General features: G+C 43.8%; 1 protein-coding gene across 2 annotated transcripts in view; it reads left to right on the top strand.

Annotated features, from left to right (window-relative positions):
- MOCS1 (molybdenum cofactor synthesis 1) overlaps positions 1 to 9,880 on the top strand; it is a 29,299-nt gene extending 19,419 nt beyond the window's left edge. The window contains exons 8-11 of one of the 2 annotated variants that reach the window (XM_030447472.1): positions 304 to 414; positions 1,211 to 1,331; positions 2,709 to 2,756; positions 6,578 to 9,880. In XM_030447472.1, coding sequence (XP_030303332.1) covers positions 304 to 414; positions 1,211 to 1,331; positions 2,709 to 2,756; positions 6,578 to 7,452 — 1,155 coding nt within the window. In that variant the 3' untranslated portion in view covers positions 7,453 to 9,880. Of the gene's footprint in view, positions 1 to 303; positions 415 to 1,210; positions 1,332 to 2,708; positions 2,772 to 6,577 lie in introns of both variants that reach the window. The other variant, XM_030447473.1, reaches the window with a different exon arrangement.
- Positions 9,881 to 16,247: the final 6,367 nt, after the last annotated feature.

Below are 16,247 nucleotides of genomic sequence, written 5' to 3'. Positions count from 1 at the left end.
TAGGGGGTTTCTAGCCCACACAGATCTGTGGCTCATAGCTGCCTGAATAAGAGCATACTACTGGCATCACCTGTCAGTTAGTAACTACAAGAGCAAACATTTGACAAGTTTATGAATTCCCAGGAACAGGGCAGAAAAGACTCAAACCCCAGCCACAGCTAATATTTTTTTTTTCCCCTCTCATGTGACCTTAAAACTGAAGAAAATCTGTTAAAATGTCTTCTGTTCTGTGAGCAAGTGGAACTTAAAAAAATTAGAGTCCATATTTGACTCTTTATTTTTTTCTCCTCTGAATTTTTTTAGAGTTATAAGGTGCCACATTTCCAGGGACAAATCAGTTTTATCACCTCCATGTCAGAGCATTTCTGTGGATCCTGCAATCGGCTGAGGATAACAGCAGATGGGAACCTCAAGGTTGGCAGAGAAACACTATTCCCTTTGCTTCCATGCAGTGAAAGTAGTGTTGAAATTCTTCCCTTAAAAGTAGATGGCATAGGATGGAAAGACACAGAATTATTTTTTATCTACTCTGTATGTATTCTTCAAGCTTGTTGGGCTGTTAAGATGTTGTATCACCTTTTGGTTTTTGTTTCTCCTTTATTGCTAACACAGTAAACTTCAGTTACAAGGTTGCAAGGCCGGTAAATATAAACATTTTAATCTCTGATTCAAAATCATCTTAAACATGTGACAAGCAGATGATTTCCCATTTAAAAAAGGGATCCAAGCAGCCGTGAGGGCTTGGCTTTTGTGTTTCACAAGGATCCTGGCTTGTTTCACCAAACATCTTCCAACTCTTCTCCTTCAAGAGCAGCCTGTACATTTTCTCAGTGGCTGTAGAATGGGGAGGGAATAGCCATTTCCTGCCATGTTTAAACTGGCAATTTCTGGGGGAAAATTCAAGTTTTCAATTAAAAGTTGGTGCTTATGCATTGTCACCTGATATTGACAACAGCTGTGCTGCTGCCTAATGGCAGATGACCAAAGCAGCCTGAGATCCCAGTGAGCTGAGGTGACATAAATGTCCCAAGCTGTCTATTTGTGTACATGAAAAGAGCCTCCATAAATGGTCCCTTTCTTCAATAGGATAGCCCTCTTCAAAACTCTTGGATGTTAGTATGAAATATTTGTAAAAATATTTGTAAAAAAAAAATATTTGTATTTTGGTTTTTCTCATTTCTCCTCTCTTGTTTCCTTGGGCTGGCTGCAGGTGTGCCTTTTTGGGAATTCAGAAGTGTCCTTAAGAGACCACCTGAGGTCAGGTGCCTCAGAGGAAGAGTTGGTTCAAGTCATTGGAGCAGCAGTGAGCAGAAAAAAGAAACAGCATGCTGGTATGTTTGTTGTACCTGAGAAATAGGAGCAGTGACTTGGGAAAACAATGTCCTGGGACCGATGGGGGATTGTATTGACTTGCCAGGGGAAAGAAAGAAGGAGAAGCTTCTGGAATCAAGCTATATTAACTCAGGAAAAAATTTTCCTAGCTGATAAGAGTATATTCTGGTAGAAAGATGGTAATATACCAGTCCTACAGTTACTCCAAAATCCAAATGTCAGTCTTCTAACCTCCCATGAGCTAGACCATCAAAAATTTTCAGGCTGACTTTTGTCTTCAAAGGGATGCAAAGAGCACTGCTCACAATAACAGCAAAGAAAAAATTGGAGCTTTCCTGGATCTATTTTTTTCCCTTTGCTTCAAAATAGGTATTACAATTAAGATGAGCTGTCAGTCCAACTACTTTATTAACATGTATCTAGAAATGACAGATTTCATTTTAAGTATGCAGAAAATTGTAGCTACTTGTCTAGTACTCTGCATAAGGTCACAGCACAAGGTTTCTGATGATGCAGTTTTATCCTCAAGCTGTCTAAACTATATTTTGGTCACATCTGAACCTAACCGTGTTTTTTTTCAATCTGGCTGCAGCTCTTCTACATGAACTGGCTTTATGGAATATTCCTCCTTACACTAAAAAAATGTGCTTTGGCCCTTTTGATCTCTTGTAAATTCTTCCAGATTCCTAACAGTTGATTTTGCCCTTTTTCCATGATATGTAGAACAATGGAAGTTTTTAAAATCTGAATGTAGAGTAACTTGCAAAGTATATTGGTCTGACCCAGATAAATAGTGCCGTGTAAACATAAAGGTAGAATTGGTTCCCTTCTTTTTACACCATTCACTTCCAAGTTTCTGATCTGGGCAAGTGGAGGGGGAGAAGAGTGTTTTCACCTCTAGTAAAGGCATTTTGCCATCAGAGCATTTACCTGACATGGTCTGTCCTCTTTCAATTTGTCTTAATCCCAGTATTGTTTCTGGAGCCTTTTGTGAATGGGCTTCATCAAATTGGAACTCTGTTAACAGTTTAGAACTAGTACAGGTAAAGGTTTTAGTTAAGAAACAACATAGTCTCCAGTTGTTTGAATTCTATAGTAAGTGCACTGTAATTCAGGTTATGGGAAGCCTTCTGGGAAAGGGTTCTACAGTGTGATAGACCTATAGTAGCTGGATGCTTGGAGATTGTGGCAGCTCTGGTTTTATAAATACCATGCTAGATTCCACCTTCTCCTTCTCCCTTGGTCCTCCCTGAGCTTTCAATTTCCTTGGCTTTCAGGCTGCTCTGTCAAGAGCAGAAAACTAAATGTATAAACAAGAAGCATGACTTAAAACCCTAAAAGCTGGGATTTTTATATGTTCCTTATTTTATTTCTAGGCATGTTTAACATTTCCCAGATGAAGAACCGGCCAATGATCCTGATTGGTGGGTGAAAAATCAGTACGTAATAAACATAAAATTATTTTGTTCGGTTTTTGTCCTTGGGGGAGCAGAGTGGATTGGGCTTTTAAGTCTAACTTGTGTTTCATTCTGCCTAAGTCTTGGTCAAAATGTGGGGTTTTTAAAAAGGCAATTGTGGATAACATGCTGAAGTGGAGAAGGAAGAAAGGTCTAATGTCCCTACCAAGCCTTATCCTGTCTCCTGATGGACAGCATCCTTTTTGTTTTCTCTGATTTTGAAAGTTGATTACATTTTTGAATGGGTTCACTTTTTCATCTCTTATTTCCTATCTGCTTCCTTTGTACTAAGGCAGTTTGGGGTGAGTTTCATGAAACTGAAGGATGCAGGATAGACCTTTTTCCATGGGAAAACTTCAACTTCACTTACAATGTATCGAGCCTGACAGTAACCTAACAGAAATGCAAGTTTCCCACCTCAGTACTTCCTTACTTCAAAATCTGAAACTTAGGGCTTCATTCTTTTGAAAGTTCCCCTATTTGTCATAGAGTCTCAGAATAGAACATAACCATGAAAACTGTAGTATCTGGTATCTCACCAAGCCTTCTTCTTATTTGCTAACTCTCTGCTGCTTCAAGCTCTGTTCATGAACATTGCAGTACTGCTGGGGTTCTTTTACTGATTTTTCACATCTTCAGTGTGGTTTTTACCTCCTCCATGCCCAGATTTCCCTGTTTAGTGAGACAGCCATATTCCTAAATACCTTTTTTCTTCCTTAGGCTTAAGAAATGCTTGCAAGTGTTAGCATTGTGAGATTCATTGTAAGTTGTCCAATTGTTTCTTATCAACAAGAGGTGGGAGAATGCAGCAAGGATGAGAGAAATGAACGTTGTGTTTCAAACCCAGATTCCAATCCTCCCCTTGGAGCAGGTTAGCTGCTGTACAGTTTAAAACACAGCTTTAAAACAGGTAGCTTTGAGAGAGGAAGGCAACACAAATTGATTTGCAGGTCTTTCCTATGAGGGATATATCTGCTCTTTTTTTAAAGCCATTACTCTAGTGCTTGTACTTCTGTTGCCTTTATTAGGAAATAGGAACTACTGAGGTCTTTTAATGTAGGTTTTCACTCAGAATGTTTTTCATTTGATGCACCCTTTAAAACTCAGAATGGAAAATTATGATCCTTTAAAGTGAATGGGTTCAGTGGCTCAAGATTATATCTCATTGTTTTTTCTCTTTTATTTTGGCCACTGCTGCATTATATTCCAGGACAAGGGGAAAGAAAACTGTTCAAAATGTGCAGTGACTTTCTGCATGAGGAATATTTTTTTTTAGATGGAAAATACCATGTTAAACCCTTGGCAGCTCACTGGGACCTTCATAATTTTTCAAGATACTTTTGAAAGAATCTCCACACTCCAAAGTTAGCATTCATGTCAATGTTTGGGTGTCTACAGATCAGATCCATCCAATTTCTTTTTGAAAAGTGCTTTAACATTGTCAGACATACAGCAAGAGACAGCCTGTCCAGGTCCTCTGCCAGCTCCTCCATGTCCCTTTGAGACTAACAGCTGGCACTCACTGCATCAGTAGAGAGACTGGAGATGAGTGGAGAGTTGTCCTGCTGTGACACATGGGGAATCATTAGGAGATTTCCTAATTGTGTTTTGAATTACTTACAAACTTCAAATAATGTTGGCATGCAAGCAGTCAGTGGGTGGGTGTGTATATGGAATTAATTTAATGAAACATAATGAATGTTGTTGAAATCATTAATTGGTTTTACTAGTCCCAGTAAGCCAAACCTGGCTTCTTCCCTGCACTGTTGTTTTTGATCCTTTGCTATGTGATTTGTATCCTATTTCTCTTAATCAAAATATTCCTTTTGGCAGGTTGTTCTCCTCATGAGTCCACATCAGTTATGGGAATTTCCTCCTTAATTTCAGTATCTCCTGCCTTCTTTCCTCCCCTCTGAGATCATGGTAGTTGGAAGCTAACACAGTTAAACTTCAGGTGCAGTAACAGAATATAAGGAGGTGCAGTGTGTCAGATGCTTTCATTTGTGCTATATATAGTGCTATAGAAAACCATTGTCTGTTTTTTATAGGTATATAAGCAATTTGGATGAAGGTAGAGATGACTAGGCAACAACTTGAAGAAAATGCAGATTGTTAGGAAAAGCAGATTCTTTGTGTGCATTACTGTCTGTTGCTGTCTTTTACTTGGCACTCTACTTGAGCAAACAGTACTGCTCTTCCCTACTCCTGTCCCTGTGTCTTTACCTTGTGGAATTAAGTACTTGTCTGCCTTTGCAGTACAATTTCTGAAGAGAAGACACCTTGCTGGGGTTTATCTTCGTGTTTAAAGCTAATCAAGTAAACCATAAGAGAGTACTTTGATTTCCTGGATTTTAAAAAGAAATATTCAAATTACACCCCACTCTATAAAGAGAGAGGAAAAGAAAGGTGAAATAAGCACTATTTTTTATGCTCTTCTAAAGCAAACCAGTGTTGCACTCCAAACGCTTATGTCCAGGACACTTATGTCCTGTTATTGTCATGTGGACAGTCCAGGGTGATACCTGTAGGTTGTGGCAGCAGGGATAGCACAGAAAGGTGCAAAGCCTAATTCTAAATTTCTCAGAGAAAAGAGAGTAGGAGCTCCAGAAAAAGAGAAACATGCTTATCAGTGAGGCAGTTAAACTAGGGATTAGCAATTCACCTCTATACTGCTTTCTCTTTACTTACAAAACAAATAACTTTTATGTGAAAAAGACTCCTTTCTTGACACTTGGCATTTAGCCCTGTGCAAATGCCAAAACCAAGGGATTAAATGGTGAAAAGGGGCAGGAGGGCTTACTACCTCTCTGCCAGCTGGGAGCTCTGCCAGCTGAACTTGGAACATACTTCTGAGTAGATTTAAAATCTATCTGTCAATAAGAGGAGTGTGGTTTTTCCAGTGCTTAAGTTTCAGCTGTCATTAACATGGTACGAGCTGGCAGTAGTAAGAGAGGTTCCCATCACAGACCCACCCACCTTCTGAGCTTCCAGGCAGTGCAGTTACAGATGCAATGGTTCTGGTCTCTGCTGTCCTCAGGTGCTGGCATGACCCATCCATGCAGGAGGAGATGAAAGCAGGAAGCAGGGTTGCCTGTGATGGGAGAAAGAGTAAACATAAGAAAAAGCTTTTTCACTATAAGGGTGACAGAACACTGGAACAGGCTGGCCAGAGAGGTTGTGAAGTCTCCTTCTCTGGAGACATTCAGAACCCACATGGATGTGTTCCTGAGTGACCTACACCAGGTGACCCTGCTCTGATGGGGGGATTGGACTCAATCTTTCAAGGTCCCTTCCAACCTCTTAACATTCTGTGATTCTGTGTGAAGGTGTTTGGAAAGGCAGAGTTGAGACATCTGCATGCAAGAATTTTTTATTAACTTCACCAGGCTTATTTCAAAATAAGACTGGTGCTGGAACATTCTCAAATGGATGTTGAGTTGATGTGACTTGCTTTTCTTCAGAACTGATGTTCCTATAAGCTCTCTGGGCTGTTGTTTCTCAATAAACACTGGTATTTTTTGAAAGCAAGTTGTTTTTGTCAGGGACCTTGAAATAAGTGATACCTGTCACTCGAGTCTTAGGGTTTGTAAAAACAAACCAGCAAATGAAGGGAACTGATGAGAGACAAAGAGGTTGAGGAGAAGACTGGATGTTCACTGGCTTAATTGAGATTTTTGCAATATAGAATGTCCCAAGCAGTGCTCTGACAGGGTTCTTGGCTACTGCAGACTTATTTTTCCAGTCAGTAAAATGTGTTCTCATGTCACTTTTCTTTCTTTTTTCCTCAGACCCTGCATTGATGTCATTCCTACTATGCCAAGATGCCCTACAGAATCCCCCAAATTCAAAACAGTGGGGCCCCACATTTAGCCATTGGATAACTTTGAGAACAAGTTTACCCAAACAAATGGGCAGAGCATTAATGAAAAATAAGCTTACAGGACAACTTTTTCCACTAGGATCTCACTCAGAGCAAAAGTGGTGCATAACGACAGGAAATCTACAAACCCAGCTCAGAGGCTGCTGTGTCTTCCAGAAGGACCCAACCTCCACATTTGACACAAAGTGCCTTGAGGCTTCTCCTGTTGACCAAGTTTCAGTGGACTGTCAGTCCAAAGAGGCAAATCTAGGACCTGAATTCTGTACCAGGGATTTGGGATCTTGCACCAATATACCTCCTGCCTCTGACAACTACTTGACTCACACTGATGAGGAAGGACGGGCCACAATGGTTGATGTTGGAGGGAAGTCGGATTCAAGAAGAAGGGCTGTTGCTGGTGCTGTGGTCCGCCTGGGGGAGAAGGCGTTTGGGCTGGTGAGGCAGAACCAGGTGAAGAAAGGGGATGTGCTGGCAGTAGCCCAGATTGCAGGAATACAGGGAGCCAAGCTGACCAGCCAGTTGATCCCCTTGTGTCACAACATCCCCCTCAACCACGTTGAGGTGTCTCTGAGCCTGGATGAGGCCAGATATGCAGTGGTGATTCGCAGCTCTTGTCAGACCTGGGGGAGGACAGGTGTGGAGATGGAAGCTCTGACAGCTGCCAGCCTGGCTGCCCTCACTGTGTATGACATGTGCAAAGCAGTCACTCATGACATTGTGATTGAAGAAGTGAAGTTGCTTAGTAAGACAGGTGGGCAGAGGGGAGACTTCACAAGGGTTTAGATCACATCCAGACAGCTCCAGCCCTCCAAGTGACCACTGCTCATGTCCAGCCTCTACCAAAACTGTTTTTGTTTGGCTGGTTGGTGTACCATACAACAGTCCCACAACTCCAGTTTTGCCTTACCCTGTCAGCTTAGTGTTGAGTGAACAGCAGAGCCCACTTATCCCTGTTGATAACCATGTGTGTTTTTTAGGGGACAGACTTTTCCACTCTGCCTATATTGTCACTTCAGGGTCCTCACCGTGAGCTTGAGCAAAGATTCCTGGTTATACCAGATGTTCGGATTTTATTTTTTCCCTTCTTGCTGTGAAATATTCCCAGGTGCTGTCATCACACCACAAAAATGTAAGCTCTGGAAATGAAGCAAGTGCTGAAAGTGCTGTTGTTGGCAACTATTTTTAAGTTAAGGATTAAGATTTCAGAATTGTGCTTGTTCATCTGTTTCCCTGACCCCTTAATTTGAATTTAGAAGGTGACAGTGAGAAGAACATAGCTGGGGAGCCTTACCATACAGCAGAAATTCTAACTATGGTAGAGCCAGGGGCAGAGGAGCAGCTCCCATCCTTTTGCATTGCTACTGCTTCCCTTGCCTGCAATTGAGAATATTCACATAACTTTTTCAAAAGAAAAAAATATGGCAGCTGCCCAGCTCTCTGCAAAACATGATGCAGAAACAGGATTTCAGGATTAGGAAAAATTGTTTTGCTGATGTGAAAGATACCTTTTACAACATTTGAAGCATGTTCCAGCATTTCGACCTTAGTGCTCAAATACATTGAGGACCTGTGTCTGCATGCTTAAGGGCTTAATTGTGCCATGCATTGAAGTAGGTGTCAGCTCTTCCTGACTCTAGAAATAGTTGTCACCCCAATCCCCAGAAGACTCCTTGTTTTCTAACCCTGCAGTGCAATTCCTAGTAATCAGGAGCCTGCATAGTCCTGACAGATAAAACAGATTTTAAGAATAGTAGCCACTTGGAAGAGTAAGGTAGTTACTCTTGCCTTGGCCAGAATGTTTTCCTGCATGTTTCTCTAATTTGCTTTCTTGAAGTCTTTTGGCCTCAGAGCCACTTAAGTGTCCCCATAGTTGTACCAGTGGCCACTGTCATGTAGCATTACATAGCTTGGATAATTGACTATCCTAGGTAAGAAATTATTCAATGTGGTTTTGTTAATACTGATGGATCCTTTTCAAATGTTAATTTAAATGCTCTAAACAGGGTATTTTCAACTTTGGTTTACTTGTTTTCTAGTTTGTATGGCTAATGTGAAGTCACACGATTCAGGGTGCTCCCTCACCATATGCACAGGGTTGAAGACAGTTCTAATAATGTCAAAGAGGCTACTGAAAAAGTGTCTTGACCTTTGTAAGTAGCTACTTCTCATGAAATAAGATTAAATTACTCTGAGCATCAATGAAGCACACACCACAGTCACGCACATCCTGCTCACTTAAAGTAAGCACAGGTCTGAGATTAGGAGAAATAGGTTTCACTACAAATGCCTTTGCTTATCCTTTACAAACCTTCTTGTTACCACAGAGGGCACTTTTTCCACTAGAAGGTGAATTAATTTGATTGTCACTGTGAGGTAAGCCACATACAATGACCCATGTAGCAGCTACAACTGAAACAGGAAGGAGCCTGGAAAGCTGGGTGCCCAAACTCCATAAACGTTTGTATACATACATATTGTGTTACAGTCCTTATTCCCCTGATATCACTGATGTCTCTAAGGAGCACTCCTCCTTCCCAGGAGTATGCTGAGCACAATCCCAGCTGACCCTGTAAATACTAGAGACCTTTTTAATCTGTGGAGTTGCTATGCCAATAGCACAAACTTTTCCCTAACTCAGCATGGCAACAAGTTGCCACAGAAAGGAAGCACATCTGTAACCTGCTAAGGTACCTGCTTTACACAAGCACTTAACCCCTCCCTACCACACATAACACATCCCACCCTCCCTGCCTTCACCCAGTCTCTAAATATTTGAATACTGAAAGAAAACTGGACATAGTATAATAAAATTATGCTTTGGGGCATACGAATCTTTGGCTTCTGAGAAGTTTCCTGTCATGCTCCAAAGCTCTCACAAAGGATTCAAGACCATACGGGGGACTCAGCACATGCATGACTGCCATGCACATCTTGCTACTTACGCACATTTCACAACTTTCTTGGGTTTAGAGTGGCTGGAAGCTTTAGGTGAGAAAACTTTGGTGCCATTTTACGCTTGTATTACGTTATCAAGTCTTAAAACTATGCACATGTATAGATAATGAACCAAGCATGAGGCAACAGAATATTTTGCAAGAGAAATGAGCTGACAGCATTGTGTATTTCAAGGGTGCTGGGTGAGCAATGATACGTTGATGAACTGACTACTTTTTGGAAGCTTGCTTTTTTAATAAATTATAGTTGCAATGGCTCTGTTTCACAGTACTTTGAATACCCTTTTTACTCATTCAAATGAACACTTATGTTTTAATCCATGAGCTTCTATGAATAGTCAACATGGGACAAGCAAAAAGACAGATTTTATAAATTTCAATGATTAGCTTACAATTAATTAGCCAGGGATCAATCACAATAACTTATTACTATAGGGAACCTATTCTTTTTTTTGTTGTTGAGTGAAATTCATCTCTATCTGGATGTTCCTAAACTGAGTAATCCTGTAGGTTTACTATCATAATTTATCATGTGTCATCATTACTCCAGTTCCTCCCACCTGCTGCAGCCCTCACAGGAAGCCAAGGGTCCCAGCACAGGGGCAAGGCAGCAGATGCAGCAGCGGTACTGCCAGAGGTCCTCCCTCTCTCTCACTCTCTCCAGGTACAGCTCCCAGATGCTGCTCATCCTGGGACAATAGCACAATGATTTGCAACCTTTTTCTAGGAGCTGCTTCCTAATTTGAAAACAGGTTTTTAAAAGATTTAACCAAAAGAAACAAGGTAAAGCACTGAGCCTACCATCTCTTCCTGAAGGATGCCATCAGCACCCAAGTCCTATCTCTAACATTGTGTGTACCTAACAGAGCAAGAATGCAAATACTGCTATTCATGTGCAGCCCTCATAATGCAGGTGCAGCATGGCTCTTGCCTGATGAAAGCCCTCACTTGCCCCAGCTCACATCCCATTTCTGTATTATTGCATGTTCACTGCTAACCATACCTGCATCACTTGTGGCAGCTAGGCCTCTTTCTTTCATGGCCACATCATGAAGTTAGTTACCCCACCCTCAGACTGCCCTGGAAATAATTGGATACAACGTATGAAGGAGAAGCCAGTAGAAGCTAGTCACTAAGTAGTCTTAAAGATATTAAATCCGTGCCAAAGAGAGCACTGCTTTCAGAAAGTGTTGGGGAAAGAAGAGTAAGAAATAGGAGAAAGCTGTAGCTGGAAATACCTCAGAAAGGCACCTCTTCTCTCAAATGAGATCTACTCTAGACTCTCAAAGCAGCAACAGCTGAGCACTGAAAAGGGCAACAATTTTTTTAGCTATTCTAAGCCGCTGGTGACTTGCAGTAATTCTCCCTAAGTCTCTGGCATTACACAGCTTCACAATGGATTCAATTAAATAGAATCTGGCCCTTCATCCCACTCCTTCCTTGGCCCTTCACTGGTTTGCAGCTCCTGCTGGCTGCCTCAGCAGCAGTTCTGCAGGCATGCAACAGCATAAACATGGCTGTAACACCCTGTGTGCTGTGGCCAGGACACAGGGCTGCTAATTAGTTAAATGGAAACTCAGTTCACTAACCTTCCCATACCAGATCCTTGCTCCAAGAGAAGCTTAACATTTCAGGGAACCTAAAAACAGTTGGAATCCCTGGTTGCTGTGGGCTAAGGAGGCTTTAATTTTTTTTAAACTACAGGTTAAAGCCTCAACTTAGGTTTCATAAGCCAGTGGATCTAAGGAGCACCACAAACAAGGCAGTGACGATGGCAAGGTAAACCCCTGACGTGTCTGGTGTGCTCCCCGGAAAGGAACAGGGTGGAGTGGCTGAATCTTTTCATAGGCTGGAGCTGAAGGGCTTGGGTGAGCTCAGTACACCCTGTTTTAAGGCCAGATTCTCATTTTGGTCACAAGCTCAGCAGTAACTGAGACAAATCCAGCTCTTGCCACTTTCCTCTGCCCCTCCCTGCTGCCAGTGCCACGTTTAGAAAGCTTTCGGTTTAGTATCTATTTTTTGTGAAGCTGAGCGTAAATTTACTCGAAGGACCAGATGTCCTGAGATGCTGCTAAACCTTCCTCTGTGACAAACCAGGCTTCCCTCAGCTTCACATTCACAGCCTGACTGCAACAGCGTGGCCATGGCCATCAGGCAAGCTGCTTCATGCCCATGGCTCTCCAAGAAGCCATCCACACAACACTTACTCCATGGAGCAAAGCTTCATACACCATTACTCCTTAAGGGCTGCCTCCAAGAGAATGCCAAATTAGCAACAGTATTGTACTAGATAGAATTGCTTCATCAATAGCTCCATCAACAGAGTGGGCACGGAGCTATCCTCAAATTCTAGAGAACCTGCTCAAAACTAGAAACTCTCAGTACTACCAAGCTGTTCCTGCATGGATTTAATCTTAAAATAAATGCAACAGAAAGACTTTCTTCTATATCTGTGATACTTTCAGTGTGCACAGGTGAAAGGACACAAGGCCAGCACAAACAAAGCTTCTAGCTGCTATGGCAAGGGAAGCTTGGCTGCAGTGTGACAAGATTGACAGGAGGCATGGGAGGAAGAGGAGGAGGTAGAAGGAGGCAGAAGCATTAGGCAACCATAAAGTTGTGTTAATATTATGCTTGGAAAGTAACTCATGCCATTAGCTGCTCCATTATCAGTGCCCTAGGCCACTGACCAGCTGGTGCACCCTGTGGTAAAACTTCATCAACATCAGCAGAGCACCAGGCAGAGACCTGACAGGAATCTGCTCCTGTAGAGCTGGGAGAAAGGGGCTTCAGCTCTGCAGTGCTGTCTACCATTACTGCCACTTTCCAAGCCCTTAATGAACTCCTGTTTCATTACCAGGGTCACTTTGGCACTTGAGCCCCCTGTGTGCAGAGTTCCAGTGAGGCTGGGGTTGCTGCTGTCCTGAGGCAGTGCATGGAGCTGCATTCTCCCTCCTGTCCCATCCCCTCCCCAGCTACCACCCACAGCCTCTACATTTTGGAGAGCTGTACTTCCCCACCCTGGGCTTGACACTGAATGGAAATGTTTTAGCTCTGTGTGGCTCATTTGGCTTCTGCACATCAACTCCTGGGGCCATCCTCTGCCGAGATCCAAGAAATGAACAGAGCAGAGGGAAGGGAATAATTTCTGCTGCCCCTGAAGCTTCATCTCTCCTATTGCAGCTGGCAGCTTGAAAGGCTCCATCCTGCCAAGACTGAATCTTAATTGGGATCAGTGGAAAAGGACAGGCTGCTGCCAGGGCCGTCCTGATCCTGGGCTTATAGAGAACATGGGCAGAGCTTGCCCAACCTCACAGGAGAGAGCCTACATTTACAAAAATTTTAAAGAAAAATCCCTCCATACTTGTGGTCAGCAGCAGGCTGAGATCAGGTAGGTTGCAGAGAACAAGCAGGCAGAACCAAACCACATAGAAAGTCCTCCTGTCCTCACAGCCTGAGGGGATGGGAAGCCACCAGCAAGGGTGAGGGGCAGCCAGCAGTCCCCAGGCTGTGCAATGAATCCAAATATAACAACCAGCCCTTGAACAAACATGCAAAACTATCACAGAAATGCTGCTGCTGCGAGATATAGGAAACAGGATAGGATAAGCTTAGGAGAGAAAGGCCAGGAAAAAAAAAAAAAAAACAAACCAAACCTCCTCAAGCATTCTGTCTGCGTGTGGCACAAGGATGATACATGATGCTTTTTCAAAGCCACAGATACTGATTTCAAGCCCGCTTGCCACAAAGAGCATTGCCAGAGCTCACTCATACCTCCTCAATTAGGCACAGCCTACCCACCCCTTTGGCTTTGAGGAACCACCCAGGAGCACCACTGCCAAATCCTAATGTACCCATGAAGGGTGCTCCTTAACCCATTTCCTAAGAAGCACAGCTTCCCATCACCTCAGCCACTGTCTTGTCCCAGCAGCAGCAGAAACATGCATCAGGAACCAAGCTAAGAGAGTAGGCAGCAGTCTGAGTGATTTTGTTTCCATTTGTTCCATCTTGCCAAGTTAGGTCCATTGCTGAAGTCTCTGAAGTGTCAGAGGAAGATCACCATGGTGATCTGGAAGCTTTAGAAGAGCTCACCGTGCTGACTCAGGGAGACAGGGAAACCAGCAGCTTATGCAACAGCTGCCATGCAGGCACCTCAGAGCTGCTGGACCTGAGCAGGAAAAATGGGCTCTGGTAAAATAGCTTTAACAGGACTTTCCAGCCAGTAAGCATCTCTTGCTGGACACACCCAGGACATTCAGCCATAAGCAACACAACTGTGTGCAGAAAGTTCTCTTGGCCTGCCAGACTTGGAGGGGTATTCAAACACAAGTTTCTTGCATTCATCTGTGTAGTCTGCTATTTCCCTCCTCGCTCGCTGAGGGTGGCTGAGAGCACATCCCTCTGGGATGTCCCAGATGGAGCAAAGGCATGGCCAGCAACACTTAGCCCATCGCTGCTAAACCAGAGCTTTTGCAAACCTGAGCCAGAGAACTCTAGCTGAACCCCCAACAGCTGGAGGGGTTTTCATTTCCACTTCTCCAAGGCTGGTATTTCAAGGTGTTTTTATTTCTTTTTAATCAACACACGTGGCCAGCTCTGGAGGGGGCTGAAGGAGGGGAGGGAAGCAGCTCAGCCACTGTATCTGTACAAAGTAGTTCCACATGCAAGTGAAACGGGGCTCAGCTCGCTCGGTGCGTGTTTTGCAGTGTGGTTATGGGCTGTCATTCCACCTCCACAAAGCTGTTATTTATTTACTTAAAGACTCGCATTCCATGGAAAAGATGCCCCAAGATAGCACTGTGTTTCTAAAATTAAACGCAGCTGGCTGGAGCAGGGAGCAAGCGAGGGAGCACTCCTGTGCTTCCTCCAGCATCAGGAACAGGACTCCCCGTGTCCCAGATTCTCCCACCTTCACCAAGCTGCAGGAGAGCCTGCCAAAACACCTCCTGTGTCCTCGGCCAAGAAGGAAGCAGCTCTCCAGGAAGCTCAGCTCAAACCAAGAAACCTACCCAAAAACAGGAATGCCACCACTTCCTACAACGCTGGATGAGTTTTGTAGAGCACACATTGCATTTCTTCCCTCAGCAGCCCTGGGAGAGCCTTCACCCCACTGCAGGAGTGGACAACCCACCAGGCATCTGAAATAATTTTGAGTGTGGCCAGGACAGTGTGTGAGGACAGGCTGCACTCCTGAGCCTCATCTCCTATCTAACCTAGCCAAGACTTTCTTTCAGCTCATCTGTCACTGGTAGCTTCCTCTTTAGAGTGAAGCTCATTGAGCTCTCACTGTTGTAACTTAAGAAATCTGTTTTCAACAAAATAATTTATAGACAAGAAGGGGAAAAAAACAACTGTTCATCCAACCTTGCATGGCACCAGCAAGAATATCCCCCCCATACACACTCTTGGCACCTGTTCCCCTCCCCAGCATGTGCACAGGGGCTGCCTCCACATCAGTGCTCATCAGAGCAGCTGGTGCTAGAGCTGCTGTTCAGGGGTTTTACATTGGCCTAGATTTAGCCTCATCTCTCAGACAACGTGTCTCTCCCCACACACGTGGCTGAAACTGGGAACATCTTGGAAGTATCTGGAAAGCAAAACTCCCAGGCATGGTAGAGGTGGCTCCATGAAGGCCACCGGGGAGGGAAGGATATTTGGGTTCAGCCCCAAAACTCACTGTTCTGCACCAGTGTAAGATTAGAAAAGACAGCAAAGAGGTGTGAACCAGACCCAAACCCAGCAGTCAAATAAATGGGGATGGTTGAACAACTGGAAAAATAGTGAAAATATTGGCAAGGTCAGGCATGTCTGTGCAGCTGCTCCCCCTGGCAGACATGCCAGCTCTCCCATGGTCCCAGGACCTGTCCTGACCAGCTGCTCCTCCAACTATGGGCAGAGAGACAGTCCCTGGCATCCCAAGAGACTTGCTGTAACCAAGGCAGGAAGAAGAGAACAATCCCACCACTACAGGCCTGGACTGTGATCCAGGAAGACCTGACCACAGGGATGTGGGCCAGACCAATGTGTCACACTTGGTAAGTCACCCAAGTTATTGTTTGAAGATAAGAACACTTGCCCAGTCTTTCCACTGTTCTGTGCACTTGTTGGTGATCTGCACACAGATTTCCCAGCCTGACATACATCTGGAGAAGGTAATGTTTGCCACCAGACTGATGACATCGTCCCTTGGTTTCTCCTAACTGTTAAGTGAAGATTTTACTTCTCTGCCTCTCAAGGGAAAACCTCCACATGCATTTGTGACACCCCAGATCCTGCTCCAACAATGTGGGAGGTGCAGGCATTCAGGGGTAGCAAATCTTGTTGTAGAACTGAGAAAGCACAAGCAGGGGTAAGAAGAGAGCTAAGCTGGCCACCATTCCTGCAAGAAGCTCTAACTGAAGAGCCTGCCTCTCATCAGAGCACAGCTATTTCTGTGATTATGTCCATTTGCCCATAATCACACTGGTTCTGCTCTGCACTAAGTCAGGCCTACTGATCTCTGTTCAAACTCCTGCTGCCTTCCTGTTTGGATTAAGGTGCCAGCATGGGTTAAAAATTAGAGAGTAAGATTGCCTCAATATCTGATTTAGCCCCTTCTTCCTCCTGTCCCACTTTGGGATGTGC

The sequence above is a fragment of the Calypte anna genome, chromosome 3 (assembly GCF_003957555.1).
Source record: "Calypte anna isolate BGI_N300 chromosome 3, bCalAnn1_v1.p, whole genome shotgun sequence".
Lineage (NCBI taxonomy): Eukaryota > Metazoa > Chordata > Aves > Apodiformes > Trochilidae > Calypte > Calypte anna.
Note: the sequence above shows the minus strand (reverse complement) of the source record. Positions and strands in the feature narration are given on the sequence as shown.